Source organism: Panthera leo, chromosome B3 (assembly GCF_018350215.1).
Source record: "Panthera leo isolate Ple1 chromosome B3, P.leo_Ple1_pat1.1, whole genome shotgun sequence".
Classification (NCBI taxonomy): domain Eukaryota; kingdom Metazoa; phylum Chordata; class Mammalia; order Carnivora; family Felidae; genus Panthera; species Panthera leo.
This window is the reverse complement of record NC_056684.1, coordinates 71,240,466-71,256,901: the sequence shown is the minus strand read 5'-3', so window position 1 is coordinate 71,256,901 and position 16,436 is coordinate 71,240,466. Positions and strand designations below refer to the sequence as shown.

At 39.2% G+C, this 16,436-nt stretch overlaps 1 protein-coding gene across 19 annotated transcripts in view; it reads left to right on the top strand.

Moving 5' to 3' along the window:
* RNASE9 (ribonuclease A family member 9 (inactive)) overlaps positions 1 to 16,436 on the top strand; it is a 172,731-nt gene that overhangs the window by 114,143 nt on the left and 42,152 nt on the right. For 10 of the 19 annotated variants that reach the window (XM_042942581.1, XM_042942583.1, XM_042942588.1 and 7 more), the window contains 3 exons: positions 3,034 to 3,191; positions 6,712 to 6,838; positions 8,505 to 9,489. In XM_042942581.1, the coding sequence (XP_042798515.1) occupies positions 8,520 to 9,125 (606 nt within the window). In that variant the 5' untranslated portion in view covers positions 3,034 to 3,191; positions 6,712 to 6,838; positions 8,505 to 8,519 and the 3' untranslated portion in view covers positions 9,126 to 9,489. Of the gene's footprint in view, positions 1 to 3,033; positions 3,192 to 3,303; positions 3,418 to 6,711; positions 6,839 to 7,674; positions 7,759 to 7,931; positions 8,037 to 8,504; positions 9,490 to 16,436 lie in introns of those variants that run through there. The other 9 variants (XM_042942595.1, XM_042942597.1, XM_042942596.1 and 6 more) reach the window with 6 other exon arrangements.

Below are 16,436 nucleotides of genomic sequence, written 5' to 3'. Positions count from 1 at the left end.
TGGAGCCTGCTTCGGTTTCCATTTCCATCTCTCTCTGCCCCCTCCAACACTTGTGCTCTGTCTCTATCAAAAATAAATAAACATTAAAAAAAATTAAAATTAAAATTAAAATAAATAAATAAAACCAAGTCTAGGGGAGCCTGGCTGGCTCAGTCGGTAGATCCTGCAACTCTTAATCTCAGGTTTGTAGGTTTGGGCCCCACGTTGGGTGTGGAGATTGCTTGAAAATAAAATCTTAAAAAAAAAAAAAAAGTTTAAAGTGTTTTTGTCTAAACAGGCTCCTTAAAATTTTTGGAGATAAACCACCTCTCCTTGCTTTTCTAGTGAGGAGGTAAATCTATCATGGCAGAGTTGCACTCATAATGAGTTAATGATGCAAAAGCTAAGAAATATAGGAGTTTGATGAAGATCTCATAGGAAATAAGAATACTTTGTGAAGGCATAGATGAGCATTTTGCTTTTACTGCTGTAGAATATTGGGAAAGAGAGAAATTCTTTACAGCACAAGAAATTCTTTACCAAATTCTTTGGTAGCTCAAAGGGATATCAATGGCTTTTGTGTTAAGTTTCAAAAATGTTAGTTGTTTAAAAGGGGAGGAAAAAACAACCCTATGTTCCATATTAAGACAATTGATAACAGAAAGAGAAACTATGATGATAACAGAAAGAGGAACTATGAAACTATGATGATCAACACTCATGTACAAAACTGTAACTTTCTGTTTTACTAGGGCAAATGCAGATACTTTGATTTTCCTAACTATGTAAGAAAGGCAGAAGACACCTAAAATTGTAACAGAGGTAAATTGTGCTGCCACCCTTAAGAGCTAGGGTTTTGGTGCAGATACAATGGATTGAGAAAAGAAATTCATACTTTTCTTACACCTGAGTTTGAGAAGCACTTTCACACTGATCACATTTTCAAAGCACTTAAAAATTTTTTTGAACATTTTTTATCTATTTTTGAGAGGCAGAGAGAGAGACAGAGCACTAGCAGGGGATGAGCAAAGAGAGAGATGGAGAGACAGAATCTGAAGCAGGCTCCAGGCTCTGAGCTGTCAGCACAGAGCCCAACGTGGGGCTGGAACCCAGTAACCAACCGTGAGATCATGACCTGAGCTGAAGTTGGACACTTAACCAGACCCACCCAGGCACCCCCAAAGCATTTTTTTTCCCAAGCTGTTGCTGGTTTTTGAAGTTTATTTTTTTGGTGTCTTCTGCTATTAGAGATCATTGTCATGTTATTTGTTTTGGGGTCAGATTTTCTTTGTACTCATGTATACAGGTATGTAATTCAGTCTATGCATGTGTAATCAAGCTTTTCAATAATTCAATAATTTTCTTTGTGGCTGTGCTCTTGTTTGGTTTAAGAAAGACATCCTTCACTAGCTCCAAAATTGTGAAAAATATTCTACTATATATACTTGTATCATTATAATATCCTTAATGTTGTTTTAAAAATATTACTTTGACCTCTAGTCCATCATACATGGAGGAATGTGTTTGTGTGCGTATGGGTGGGTGGGTGTGAACACTGAAATCTGTTTTTTTCTTTCTTTCTTTCTTTCTTTCTTTCTTTCTTTCTTTCTTTCTTTCTTTCTTTCTTTCTTTCTTTCTTTCTTTCTTTCTTTCTTTCTTATAATCTCTACACCCAATGCAGGGCTCAAACCCATAACCCCAAGGTCAAGAGTCACATGCTCCACTGACTGAGCCAGACAGGTTCCCCTATTTTTTCTTGATATAGAACCCACTGTCTCACTGGGCTTTATTTTCCTTTTCCCTGGCAAAATCTATGAAATATTCTATCCTAATATATTCTATGCTTCTATTTTCCTGTTATTTCTGATCACTGAGAAGGACCAAATTATGAGATCAAGCCATATCAGTGGCGATATCTTAGTCTGTACCTGCTAAACTCACACTGACATTACAGAAAAAAAAATAGCAGATAACATTGTAACAAACCTCAAAAAAAATTTTTTTTATATAGAATCATACAATAAAAAAGGTAATTAAGGCATGCATAAATATAAACTTGCAGGAAACTGCAAACAAATACAAAGAGATTTTTGTCATCCCGGAGCTGGCTTGACTCCATTTTTGCAATATAAGATGTCAAAATTACTCTATATTTGTGCTCTGAAGATTGATTTTCAATTATTGGTAACTCTTATTTTGCGTACATCTATTAAGATCTGGTTTTGGACACATGTTCTTAAATATGAAGTGCCAGTATCTCAAACTGCCGCATTTGATATCAGTTAACTTCCACTTTTGCATCAGGAAGAGTCAGTTCCTTTCTGTATTCTGTCTCTGTGAGCTCAAATATTCAGGTCTTTACTAGGGCCTGGGCCCTAGTAAATGTCTTGAACAAAAGATGTGCATTTCAGGGAAGTCACTGATCCTCTTAGGACCTACAAAAATCACATTTTTCTCTAGATTTTCTCAACCTGACACCATTCTCAGTTTGGCTAGGGGTGTAAAGGTCAGAAGCATAAATATTGCCTCAAAATGTTTAAACAGTGTCTAAATTTGAGGTTAGCTAAAACCTAGATTTTCCTTATGGAATTCAACGAAGAGATATTCTGGGATTTACTCATAAAGGTAAGTCTAACTCTAAAGACTGAGTTTTTATCTTTGCTTAACCACTCAAACTAAGGAACTGACTCTTCCTGCTACTGAGCAAAAGTGGAAGTTAACTGATATCAAATGTGGCAGTCTGAGAAATTGGCACTTCATATTTACGAACACGTCCAAAACCAGATCTTAAAAATCCATTTCGTAAGTGACATTTCTTAGAACTAACTTATTTTAAATTTGAAAAATAGATAGCTTTAAAGACAACAATAAGAAATCAACCATTCAGAAATAACAGGTTATTGAGGTTTTGTTTTGGTTCCTCCGCCCCCACCACATAATCTATATTTCCATTAATTGGGATCATGTTGTAGATATAGTTCAATGTTTTATTTTTTCCCCAGCCATTTGTTATGGACATTTGCCACTGGTCTCCATCCCTTTCTTGTTTTGTAGGTAACAACCCTTCCTTTGGTCAGCAACTGGAATTCTGCTGGAATTTTAATGGTGTGGTTTTGCCTTTACTTCCCCGAGGAGGACATGTGTTACAGGTTGACCAATCAGAAGACCTCACAATCCTGGATTTACGCATGTGACAGAAACAAGGCCAATCGGTAAAGTTATTTTCTATATTGGATGAAAGTGGGAGAGGATGACACTTCCTACTGTGACCTTAAATATAGGCTATAAAGGTAACAATGATTTTCTCTGCCATTACATTGAGAGACCCTGCATGAGAATGAAGTTAGCATAGAAAACAGTGGTGGAAGAGAGAGAAAATAAGAGTGCAGTGAAAGATTTAATTTCTTCATCCTGCTGTGCCTCTTGGACTTGTTTTCTGTGAGTCAATATAGTTCCTCTTGTGTTTAAGTTAATTTGTTTGGTACTTCTATCACTTGTGACCAGATAATCCTACTACTATAATATTAAATATATTCCATATTTTTAAATTTTCATTGGTTAATTTATTTGTAAATTCTGGAAAACAATCTATTCTATAATATATAATTCTCTGACTACAGAATGCTATCTCAAATATTAGCTTTTACTACAGTGGTTATTATTGTTTTTACCATATTTATGAACATATCAGACTCAATTTAACCTTTCCTCAAATTTTTGGATATTTATGTTTTCAAATTTCAAATTTTTGTCTTTATTAAGTAAAGCTTACTGTCCATATTTCTATATAAACTATTGCTGCTTAGAATCTTAGCTATTACAAGTGGGGGGATATTATCAGGTTTTCAAAGCTTTTTATTATATTTGCCAACTTTTTCACTGTGATCACAAATGAGTGATTGCCCACCTTATCTCACTCGCCAGCATTGAGTTTATGAGGTATTGTAACTGTTACCAATTTGTAAGATACAATTTTAATTTTTCCTTTTGTGATTGAAGCTATATAACTATTACACAATCATAATCCTTTGATGCCTTATTGTAAGATCTGTTAAAAGTCTTGCATTTTAAAAATGATTTACTTTTAAAATACAACCTAATAATCTCTCTGAAATATGTATTTGTCTCCCTGGGGAGACTTTGACCCATCTTACTCTTTTATTTTATTTTTTTAAATTGTGACCAGGGACTCAAGACCTGCATAATAGAAAAGGCCCGGGATAGACAACCTCTCTCAGGCCCTTCCCTGCCTATACACCTATAAGTTACCCTAACCCTCCCAAGCACGTTTAAAAGCGGAGAGGAAAAGTGGGACTCAATCAGATATGTGCACACCCATGTTCAAAGAAGCATTATTCACTATAGCCAAACAGTGAAAGCAATTCATCTCAATTTTTTTCCAAAAACATTTACTGAAAAGGCCTAAAACTTCCCCACTATTTTGGGATGTTTTCTATGTCATAAATTACATTTTTATGTATACAAAGGCAGTGCTTCTCAAACCTTAGTGGGCTAAGACTCACCTTGTGAACTTGTTTATAGTGCAAATATATGGGCCCATTCACAGAGGTTCTGATTAATGAGGTTTGAGCAAAACCCAGGGAATCTGCAATCCACAGGGCGTCCAGGTGGTTCTGCTGTGTGAGGTTGCCAGGCAAAAACTTAAGAAGCATTGCATGAGCATGTTTCAATCCGTCTGTTCTCTGTTCTCTGTTTCTGTCTCTGTCTGTCTATCTGTCTTGCCCATTTACTGCAAATTCCCATTCCTACCCTGTGCCCCAAGCAACCACTAATCTACTTTCTGTTCTGTCTCAGTACTAATTTTTGAACAGGTAGAAGAATGAATGTGAGTTGCTTTATTAGATATTGAAATATTTTATTGAAATATTGACTTATTAGAATAAGTCAAAGCATATCACTGGCAAGTGAATAGATAAAACCATCATCAAAACACAACAGATAGTTCAGAAACAGAATTGTTTAATATATAAGCTAACTTTTAAATTAGTGATGAGGGACCCCAAATCATTGGTACTGGGATTATGGAAAAATCATGTGAAAACAAAACCCACCTCTCACTATACTTCAAAATAAATTCCAGATGGGTAAGAGACTTAACATTTTTCAAAAATCCATAAAAGTAATACAATAGAATAGAAGCAAAAATGCATATAATTTGGGGTCAGAAAGGATTTTGACAAGTATGAAACTACAATCTGAATTCATAAATAAAAAAATTAAGAAGTTTAGGATACAAAAGTCAAGGAGGTATCCTGGGCAGGCCCTGAGGCATGTCCTCAGCAGGAGCCTGAACTCTGCTCTCCATGAACCTGTTGTTCCGTTTTCTGCAGCCCAAGATGCCGCAGACACTCCAGGTTCTCATTTATGGGAATGTGTGCTAAGCTCCCTGGACTTTCACAATGGTCTCACTCTCTTGAAGAGACTCCCCAGGGGAGTCTGATAAGAGTGTAGAAGCAGGGATGGGAGGAAGGGTTCCTGCTTATGGCCACACCAAGACTGCCCAGTCTCACGTCACCACTGCAGGCCAGTTTTTCTTTCCAGTCCCATTCTCTGCTCTCCTGCCTTCAATCCTCCTGTTCTCTCTACTTTCTCATATGTGCCCCCCACATCTGCCTTTTTAAAAAAAATGTTTATTTATTTTTGAGAGAGAGAGCAAGTAGGAGGGGCAGAGAGAGAGACAGAGGATCTGAAGCGGGCTCTGCACTGACAGCAAAGAGCCAGATAATGGGTTTGAACTCACAAACCTTGAGATCATGACCTGAGCTGAAGTAAGATGCTTAACCAACTGAGCCACTCAGGCACCCCAACATCTGCCTGTCTCTAACTCCTCCATTCTCTGACTTTTTCTACTCACATATACAAAGGTTAGATCCAACCTGTTTCCATCTCCACGTAGCTCAGAGTCTCTGGGTTATGAGTATTGGAGAATCACTCAGGTTGCCTTAAGGGAAGACTTCTCTTATGCCAAGGCCACAGTGGAGTAAGAAAACCCAGGAAACTCTCCTGCAGCAGCTCAGCTAGGCTTCATGGCACGTGGGCCAGCACGTGGGCCAATTTCTTACAGCACTCCAGTGGTTCAAACACAATTCTAGTCCTCCCCACTTATTTTTTTTTTTTAGTAGGCTCCACACCCATCACAGAGCCCAATGTGGGGCTTGAACTCATGACCCTGAGATGAAGACCTGAGAACAAGAGTCAGACGCTCAACTGACGGAGCCACTCAGGCGCCCCTGGTTCTTGCCACTTTTGTGATCTCTGTGTTTCTGTTAGTTTCTTCTGACAGAGTTACAAAGACAGCCTAGAGAAGGAAGCACAGGTTAGCCTCAGGAAGGGAAACTAGACTGATAAGGGCCACAGAATAGCAGTGAAGAACCGAATTGTAGATGTCAGACAGACTTGTGACCTGAGCATGAACCAGGGTTTTGCCAGGCCCAATGTAAGATTTTAAGCAACCTCCTTTCACAAAGAGATGCTGATTACAATGAAGACAAAAACAATACTAAAAAACAACATGTCTATCATAAGGCTGTTTGGATGATGAAGATGGTAATGTATAGATAGTGCTTTGTACATCATTGCTTGTTGTGTTAGCCATTATTATTTATTATTTGTATGTATATTTATTTATGTACAAATAAATATTATTTATACATGTTACTTATGTATTTATTTCAGCTGCTCACAGTTGTTTTTCTCCCTTTCTACTCCAAGCTCCTGTGCTCTAAGGGGAGGCCAATTCCCCCAATATCAGGATCTCTGCAGCCCAGCCCTGAGGCATCCATTCTCTGAAACATAGACACCACAAGGACTGAACAAGGTCAAGAGACTCCAGGCACAGGTAGGCCTGGAAGCCTGTTCTCCAGTGTACCTAAAGCACTTGCCTTTGTCTGGGAAGTCTCCTTGGAGAATTGATTAACAGCCAGATTTGGAGTAGAAATGGAAAATGATAGATAGGCCCAGGAGTTCTCTGTGAGAGATGACAATTTGTACTAAAGGGTAGAATGTCCCCTGGTATCTAGCAGTTGGGCACAATCCCTGTAACACATGTTACTACTGTTCAGGCTCTTGCAAGGAAAGTTTTAAAATAATTATTTAACATAACGACCACAAAGCTTAGTAATAATGTGCTTCATTAGTATGTAACAAATTAAACATTTTCATTTCTTTTTAAGGTAGGACAATTTTTTAAATAATGTAAGTCATCTCAGTTTTACACATTTGTGTTGCAGAGACACTTGCTCATGTGTATTTAAAGTACTGGGGGGTATTGGGGTGCCTGGATGCCTCAGTTGGTTAAGCATCCAAGTCGTGATTTCAGCTCTGGTCTTGATCTCAGGGTTTGTGAATTCGAGCCCTGCATCAGGCTCTGCACTGGCAGTGAGGGGCCTGCTTGGGATTCTCTCACTCTCCCTTTCTCTCTGCCCCTCCCCTGCTCACACTCTCTCTCTCAAAAATAAATAAACTTAAAATAAATAAATAAATAAATAAATAAATAAATAAATAAATAAAGTACTGGGGGATTTTGGTGCAGCCTGCTGTGGGGTGAATAGACAGGCAGATGCACTGACAGCGAGGAAAGTAAGGACTGAAATATCTCCTTACTGATGAGGTAAGGAGAGGTACTGATGAGGTCACTGTAACTCTGCAGACAGGCTCACAGGGTGGAGAGAGTTTAGGGATGCAAAACCTGATCACAGCAGAAACCATGAAGTCTACCTAAGAGAAGAAAAAAATAGGATAAAAAAACACCCCCACAAGGTAAGTGATGCCCCTTGGTGGCAGAGCCATTCTGAGTGGTAACAGCAGGCAGAGGAGGCTACAAAATGGACCGAGCAGCTCCAGGCAAGGAGGTCGTGCTGAAAGCATACTCACAAAGAAAAGCAGATGGTGTTCATCTGACCCCATGTACCTTGCTTGATCCCTTCTCCCAGGGCGTCTATGGTCTGAGATGAGCAAGAGGAGAAGTCATAAGATGAAGAATTTTCCTCATAGCAGCGGGCGGAGGGGAGGGAGGATCACTTACAGCTCTCTACGGTGTGAGTTCACAACTCCTAAGAAGAGAACAGATGCATTTGTTCCGGATGGTGGGAGCCTCTTCTCTGCCTGTCTGTCTATCTGTCTGTCTGTCTCTCTCTCTCTCTCTCTCTCCCCTCTCCCCACTGCTGTCTTGACCTCCTCTCTCCTTCCCTCCTGCCCTCCATCTCTCCTTTTCTCTCTTCCTCATCCTTCCTTGTTTGCTCACTGCTCTCTCTCCTTTTCTCTCCCTCCTTCCTTCACCTTTTCCTCTCATATCGACAGTCTTCCAACTGAGTACAGGCCTAGGAAGGTTACTTTTTAGTCCATACTTCAGAAATGGTTAAATATATTCTGAATTATCAATTTGAATACTGCTCAAAGTCTTCGAGCTCAGAACCGGCGGTAAGTGGCAGAAAGGAATGTTGCCCAGCACAGGAATAGAAGTGGGCACAGTATGGAAATGGCTCACATCCCCTTAACTCTCGTAGTCCCCCCTGGAAAGCATGTGGACTCTGATCACCCTGCGGCCCCTCACTCTGCTGCTCTTGCTGCTCCTGCTACTGCAGCCACTGCAGTTGAAAATCTTGCACAAATATGTTCCGTTGTCAGCGGAAGAGATAGAGCAATTTGAAGATTATTTGGAGGAAATGCGCAGCACAGGACCTACCCTACCAACCCCTAAGGATGTTTTCAAAAGGCGCACCACTATTGATCCGGGAAGACCCTTAACTGATTCCAACTACTGCACTGATGAAATAAAGATGAAAAATGTCCACAACAGATTCCGTTGTGTAAAAGAACATTTCTTCCTCCAGATATCATTTGAGGAACTGCAAGACATCTGTAACAACCTGTTTGTGTCTTGTAAGAATGGGGTGAAGAGATGTCACAGGAGCAGGCAATCAATAAAAGGAGTGTACTGTAATTTAATCGAAGGAGTGGTAATGACAGACTGTGTCTATGAATCTTCTTACAGGCAGGGACAGGTCCTTATGACTTGTCGATGGCAAAATGATATTCAAGAAGTTATCCCTGCTTACATAAATGATATTATGGAGATAAATGATACTATCAAGGAGAAACATGTCCTCCACGGTTACTTCCAGTGACCCTTCTAAAAGAGTATTCTCTAAGACGCCAAGAGTAGGACACATCGCTCGCCATATGGATCCTTACAGTTCAAAATTGAGAACGGTAACGTTGATCCTATCAATTTTAATCATCCACCTTCTTCCCTTCTTCTCCTGACACCATGCAAACAATGTGGGCTAAGTTCGCAGACGGTGCTCTGGGATGTGGCTTCAAACAGGTCACGTCATTTACCACATTTTGGATGTGTTTGGAGGGTGAATGCCTGAAGGGAAAGGGTGGCTGGTTCCAAGAGGGACAGGAAATGGTTATCTGGAGTGTGCTCCTATGTTGTCTTCATGTACATCTCTAGCTCAGTAGAAATAATAAAGTGCATTGACCTAGTGAAGTGTCTCTGGTATGGTTATGTGGGGTTTCTGGGTTGGGAATTACTTTTCTCTGTGATGTAATTTGAAAGAAAAAGAACCTAAAGCTCCTCAAGAAATTGTGAAATTAAACTTTCTAGTGCTATATTTGTAGATATTTCACCCATTCTGTTCTTTCCACACAACAAAATACTCAACGAAAACATAAAGATGTAGATTCTAATAGAGACATCTCAGGATAAATACTGAAATATTCAGGATGGCAAGCTCCCCGAGGTACTTTTCAAGTGTCCAATAGTATTTTTGTAGATTCCCACACCTTTGCTTTAGCTTAGGCAGCAACACTGTTCACAAAACTACAAAAAATTCCTCACTTTCTGGCAGTCACATTTATTCACAATCCCTTTCCTGGCTTGCCAGTAGATGTGGCTTCATTTGAGAATACACCACTTCCAAAAAAGGCTGGAGAATCTGTATGATGAAGGAAATCTATTTGTCCAGTTCAGGTAATAATTTCTCTCCCTTTGTGAAATCTCTTAACATCTTTTTTAAAGTTTGTTTATTTATTTATTTTGAGAGAGAGAGAGAGAGAGAGAGAGAGAGAGAGAGAATGGGAGAGGGGCAGAGAGACAGGGAGAGAGAGAATCCCAAGCAGGCTCTGAGCTGTAAGTGTGGAACCCAAGGCGGGGCTCAGTCTCACAAACTATGAGATTCTGACCTGAGCCAAAATCAAATGTTGGATGCTTAATTGACTGAACCACCCAGCCCCCCCTTAATATCTTTTCGTTATTATTTTCAATAACTTAAGGCAAATGGGATAAGAAGGAGTGAAGGGAGATGGTAGGGAGAGTGTCTCTTACTTTTGCACATCGTACTGAAATCCAATCCACTTATTTCTTCCCCAGTCCTTATTCTTGTCTTCAGACTCAGAGCTAAGATCCTACTTTATCAATTAGTTGATGCAAATAAGGGTCTAGGGACAAAGATTCAGATCCCATTTCAGTGACTAAGGGGGAACCACTGTTCACATGGAGACTTGTGGCTTTTAATCGTAATGTCTGAGTGAATGAGGATCCCATCAAACTTTAGAAATTTCCATCTCTAAAAGTCAACCTTCAGCTGAAGAAGTTCTGCATATAGGCTAGCATGAGTACGTGCTATGGACCATCTCATCTGGGACATGCTCATTTCACCTATCTTGGGATTATCCAACATATAATATATTTGTGAGAGTATGGTATAGTACAGTAAATAAGGCAGGAAATGACCATAACATATCTCCTTCTCTCCAGATAAATGATCTGATCCATACACATTAGAGTCATGGAAATAGAACAAAGATTATTTATACAGATTGTTCTTTTTATCTAATAATGCATAAAAAAATCCAGGTCCTGGCCTCAATCCGTGAGATTCTTTAAGATATATCAAAACTATAATTTTTAGCTTTACCCATTGTATGATTTCAAAAGATTATCATCCTGTCTCCATTAGCATTCTCTCTTCCTTAATACCAAATTAATAAGATGAATATTGTCCATAACCTTGACTCATATCACAATTCATTCTTTATGTTAGAATCCCTTGAGTTGATGCAACATTAATTTTTTTAATTGTTATAAAATATACATAGCACAAAATTTACTACTTAAGCCACTTTTTAAAAAAGTGCTTATTTTTGAGAGAGAGATCATGAGCAGCAGAGGGGCAGAGAGAGAAGGACACAGAGGATCTGAAGCGGGCTCTGTGCTGGGAGCGGAGAGCTCCATGCAGGGCTTAAACTCATGAACCATGAGATCATGACCTGAGCCAAAGTCGGACACTTAACCAACCGAGCCACCCAGGCGCCCCTACTTTAGCCATTTTTAAGTGTATACTTCAGTGGCAGTAAGTGCATTCACACTGTTGTGCAACCATCACACCAGCCAGCTCCAGAAAATTTTCATCTTGCAAAGCAAAACTCTGTGTACGTTAAACAATGACTCCCCCATTTACCCCTCCTCTCAGCCACAGGCAACCCCCATTCCACTTTGTCTCTTATGAATTTGACTATTCTAGATACCCCATATGAGTAGAACCATACAGTATTTGTCCTTCTGTGACTGTCTTATTCCATGTCTTCAGGATTCATCTATATTTTAGCATGTGTCAGAAGTTGTTTCCTTTTTAAGGTTGAATAGTATTCCATTGGATGTATACACTACAGGTTGTTTATCCATTCATCCATCAATGAACACTTACTTGGGTTGCTTCTACTTTTTGGCTATTGTGAACAATGCTGTTTTGAGCAAGCATGTACAAATATCTGTTTGAGCCTTTGCTTTCTATTCTTTTGGGCCTATGACTGGAAATGAAATTGCTGGATAATATAGTAATTCTATTTTTAATTTTTTGAGAAACCACCACACTCTTTTCCATAGCAGCTACACCATTTGACATCCCACTATCAGTGCACTAAGTTTTCAGTTTCTCCAATCTTATCTTCACCAAAACTTGTCAGTTTCTTTCTTTCTTTTTTTTAATAATAGCAATCCTAATGGGTGTGAAGTGGTGATACAACATTAATTTTAAATTTTAATTATTCAGTGAAGGAATGTAGGCCACCACATTTGTAACAGTAAGAAAAAAAAATTGTGTTTGTTTCCTAACCAAAATAAACCCTAATCGGTATTGTCTTTAGAAAATTTATGATGCACATAATGTTGTTGAATAAGAGTGGAAGAGTAGAATCCAATACGCAGAGAGCACGGTGGTTCCATATCTTCTATTCTAGCACAACATTCTCCAACAACATTAGGGGGAGTATAGAACCAAAGCTTGTCGCTATCCCTATCCTGCTCCTTACTGAAGAAAACTGATGATGCCTAGTTGAACCCTATTCATTTGCCCCTGCATACTTTTGTGCGAAGTTGAATTTGTATTTCTGGTTGACTTGAAGCATACAAGAACGGTTTTTCAATTATAATGTATATAGCAGTCATAATACCTCACACTGTATATGCTCTATAATATAAAGATTTCAAAGTGCTTTCATGTACTTGTTCATTGTTGGTCATCATAACCCTGTGTCACAAATGAAGGAGACATATTCTCTGTCCACTGTTTGCTCAGAAATATGCTTGGTCACTTGTCCTGATCACACACAACTTAGGATCAGCAATGAGATCACACACTTTATCCAAACCTTTCTTTTCTTTCTTTCTTTAAGATGGATATCTTTCACATGTATGAAATATAAAGATCTTGATATCTATGAGCTATCATATTTTTTGAAACACAAGAAAGAAATTGTTTGTCCCTTATTGCATTTGGTGCATTCTATGATTTGCATTGAGTATGAGATAAATATTCCACCCCAGTTTTCATAGTCAGAAGATTACAAAAGCTAGTAATATTATCAAGTTCTTCTCTAAGAGATCAAAGGAGATACCTCCAGTGACATAGAGCCTCTCCAGACATGACTCTAATCTATCAAAACAAAAAGTAGAAGATACTTTATCCAAATGAGATTTTGAACTCAGGAACACCTTTTCTGTAAGACTGGACTCTGAGACTATGTTTTCCAACTACTAGAATATAAACTTCAGGAGAACAAGGACATTCACAGTGATAATGAGTATATATACAAATTGACATTTCAAAAATGTCAATATTTGACATTATTCAGTTGTTGAAGATTGTCTTCCTTCTCTTATTAAAATATATTCTGGGGTGCCTGGGTAGCTCAATCCGTTAAGTATCTGACTATTGGTTTCAGCTCAGGTAATGACCTTGTGGTTCGTGTGTTCAAGCCCCGCCTTGGATTCTGCACAGACAGTGCGGAGCCTGCTTGGATTCTCTCTCTCCCCCTTTCTCTGCCCCTCCCACATGTGTGCAAGCTCTCTCTCTCTCAAAATAAATAAACTTTTTAAAAAATGAAAAAAATCTTCATTATAAGTAAGTATAAGCAATTCACCACTTTAATATATGCTCTAACAGTAGTGCCAGAGCAGAGGGAAGAGCAGCAGGTTTTGAGGATTTCAGGAAGCAAAACATTTTATGGATATTGGGCTAGAAGCTTGTGAAACAAATGTCAAAACGGAGGGAGCACTTCTAAGAAAGAGTAGACATTAAGAATATGAAAGGGAGAAATTTCGAGGAGGAAGCAAGAGTAAGAGAAAGAGGTAGAGAGGGAAGATGAAAGCAAGTCCTGGTCACGAGGAGGCCTTCATACCAGGAATAAAGGTTATGTCAATAAAGGGCAATTTTAAGGGGCGCTGTTAGCACATGGGAAGTCATTAGTGAACGTTATCCAGTGTCTGTGTCTTCACACCTTCTGTGCCTTTATGTGCTGACAGCCTGGAGGTCTGAAAGAATATTTCTAGAGAAGGCAGAGGGAGACAGACCGAGGCCTCATTTCTAATAGCACACATTCCCTTGCTGATCTTCAACAGGGTGTTGAACACTCACTAAGAGATGGAGTTGCCATAATCCATTGCCACTTAAAGATGTTAGGTTGCACATTTAGACAAATGGGTGGTGAAAGTTTTTTAGTGTCTCATTTGTTGACATTCTGACCCTGGCATTTTGGAGAAGGGGATAGTGACAAGAATTCAGCAAGTGAGTAAATATCTAAGACTACTGGTCCTGTGACCTTCTGTTATAATTATGGCATAGATGAATCTGATGCAACAAAGATTCTAAAATACAGTACCTCAAACAGATAAAAGTTTATTTCTCCTTTCTATGACAATCCAGGGGAGGCAATTTGTCCGGGGTGGGAAGGTGACGGTGCTCTATGTGATCACTGAAGGACTGGGGTTCCTTCCACATGATCCACATGATCATTTCCCCAGCTCCGAGGTGTTGTCTTTGTCCAGTTGGCCTCAGCCAACTCACCACAGATCTGTACTCCAGTGCACAGGAATGGGAACAGGTAGAGGGAAGCCAGCTTTCTCTGAAGGGGACATGGCTAAGAATTTGCTCATATTTCTTCAGCTCATATCACACTGGCCAGAACTTAGTGCCAAGGGCACACTTAAGGTGAGAAATCTGCAGAATGTGGTTTGATACTAAAAGGAAGAATAGAAAAATGTATCTAGGGAAGCAATTATTGGTCTGTCAAACATCTGATCTGACCTAAGGAAATGTTTTTCTCAATGCAGTTGATCATCATTGTTGCTATTATTCAGTCTTTAAACATCTGCCTTGACCAGCTGCAGACCTCTATAGGAATTCAAGGAATGTACTCACTACTTACTGGCCTTCAAGTATGAGCATTTCTAGGTAGGATTATTATTGAGGAATAGAGTGTTGGCTCCTTGTGCAGAATCTTATTTCAGTCAACCTGGAACAGTACAGAATCAATGACCAGTAATGTCAGCCTAAAGTGATTGCTAAAACCCACCAGCAAAGGTTTGGTCCATTGATTTTCAACTCTCACTCATGAACCAGAATCTTTAGTAAAACTTTAACAAAATTGCTGAAGCTCCTGGAGATTTATTTGATTCACTAGGTATGGATGAGACCTAGCCATATGTATCTTTCACAACCTCCACAGGCAATTCTAAGATTCAGCCAGAGTTCAGGATAACTGAAAATAGCGTCCATGCCAAAAGTCTAACTATTGAAACAAACCGGCAAGATGATTATACCGAAGATAGGAGATTCCTTTTACTAGAGGTGTGTGCATCAGGCTATCACGGATGGCTGAGAAAATTCACTAACATCCTACACCTAAGTCTCCTTGCTCTGGTGGAAGAAAGCAACCCATTGAAAAATAATATGGGACCAATGACCAAGGGAAGAGAATTAGTCTTTCTGGCAGTTCTGGTTCTCATTATAAATTTGTATGGTTTCATTATAAGTTAATATATGAATGACGCCTAACAATAAATCTCAATTTGCTTAATTTGGGGTGTGTTAATAAAATTAAGTGTCTGGAAAGCAAAGCTAAGAACAGATGCTCACTTGTAGCAGTTTTACCAAGGTAATTGTAGCCAGCCTCAATTAGGGACATTTTTGTCACATCTCTAACCTAAGTGCAATAATCATCATAGAGAACGATCTCAAAATTAACCTTTTGCTACAACTCCGATGTGTAGAAAAGAAGGCAAAGTCTTCATTTTGTGGATAACTAATCTGCCGTTCTCACGAGACACCACTCATGGGGAATTTGGTTGGGTCTCCCTTCCTTTTCCACTTCTCTGTGGAAAGGAACTATGTGAGGGGAGAGGAGTTTCTGTTTCTGCACCGTGGCAGGAGAGAAGGCAAAGACTGGAGCAGACATTTGTACACCAATATTCATAGCAGCATTATTCACAATAGCCCAAAGATGGAAAAAACCTCAAATGTCTATCTGTGAATGAATGGATAAACAAAATGTGGCACATACACATGGTAGAATATTATTTCACTTTGAAAAGGAATGAAATTCTGATACAGGCTACAACATGGATGGATCTTGAAATGTTATGTTAAGTAAATAAGCCAGACTCAAAAGAACAAATAATGTATGGTTCCACTTATACGAGGAACCTAGAATCAAATTCATAGAGACAAAGTAGAATGGCGGTGTAGCTCCTGTTTCTGGACGCAAGGTGTTCCTTCCACGTGTAAAGAGGTTGGAAGCTGTCAGTGCTCCCTAACAACAAGTAAAAAGCTGAACAGACTAAAAAAATCAGCAACTCTTTTAGGATCTGTAAAAGAGTTGAGGAGAGGACAAACCACTGCCCCCAAGATTGGAGAGATTGACAGGCAAATACAGAGAATAGCAACTTAATGGAGGAGAGGCTCATGAAGTGTTAAATTAACTAGACAAGGAGGCCATTAGACTGAAGTGGCTTTAATTCCTGAGTACCCTAGGTAAGCACTACAAAACCTAAGACTGGAATGCCTCAAGGTGAAAAAATTAAAACCTAAGGACAATCGATCACAAGCAGCCAACTTGGCTTTCCCAAAGAAGGTGACCGCGTGGGAAATAGCCAA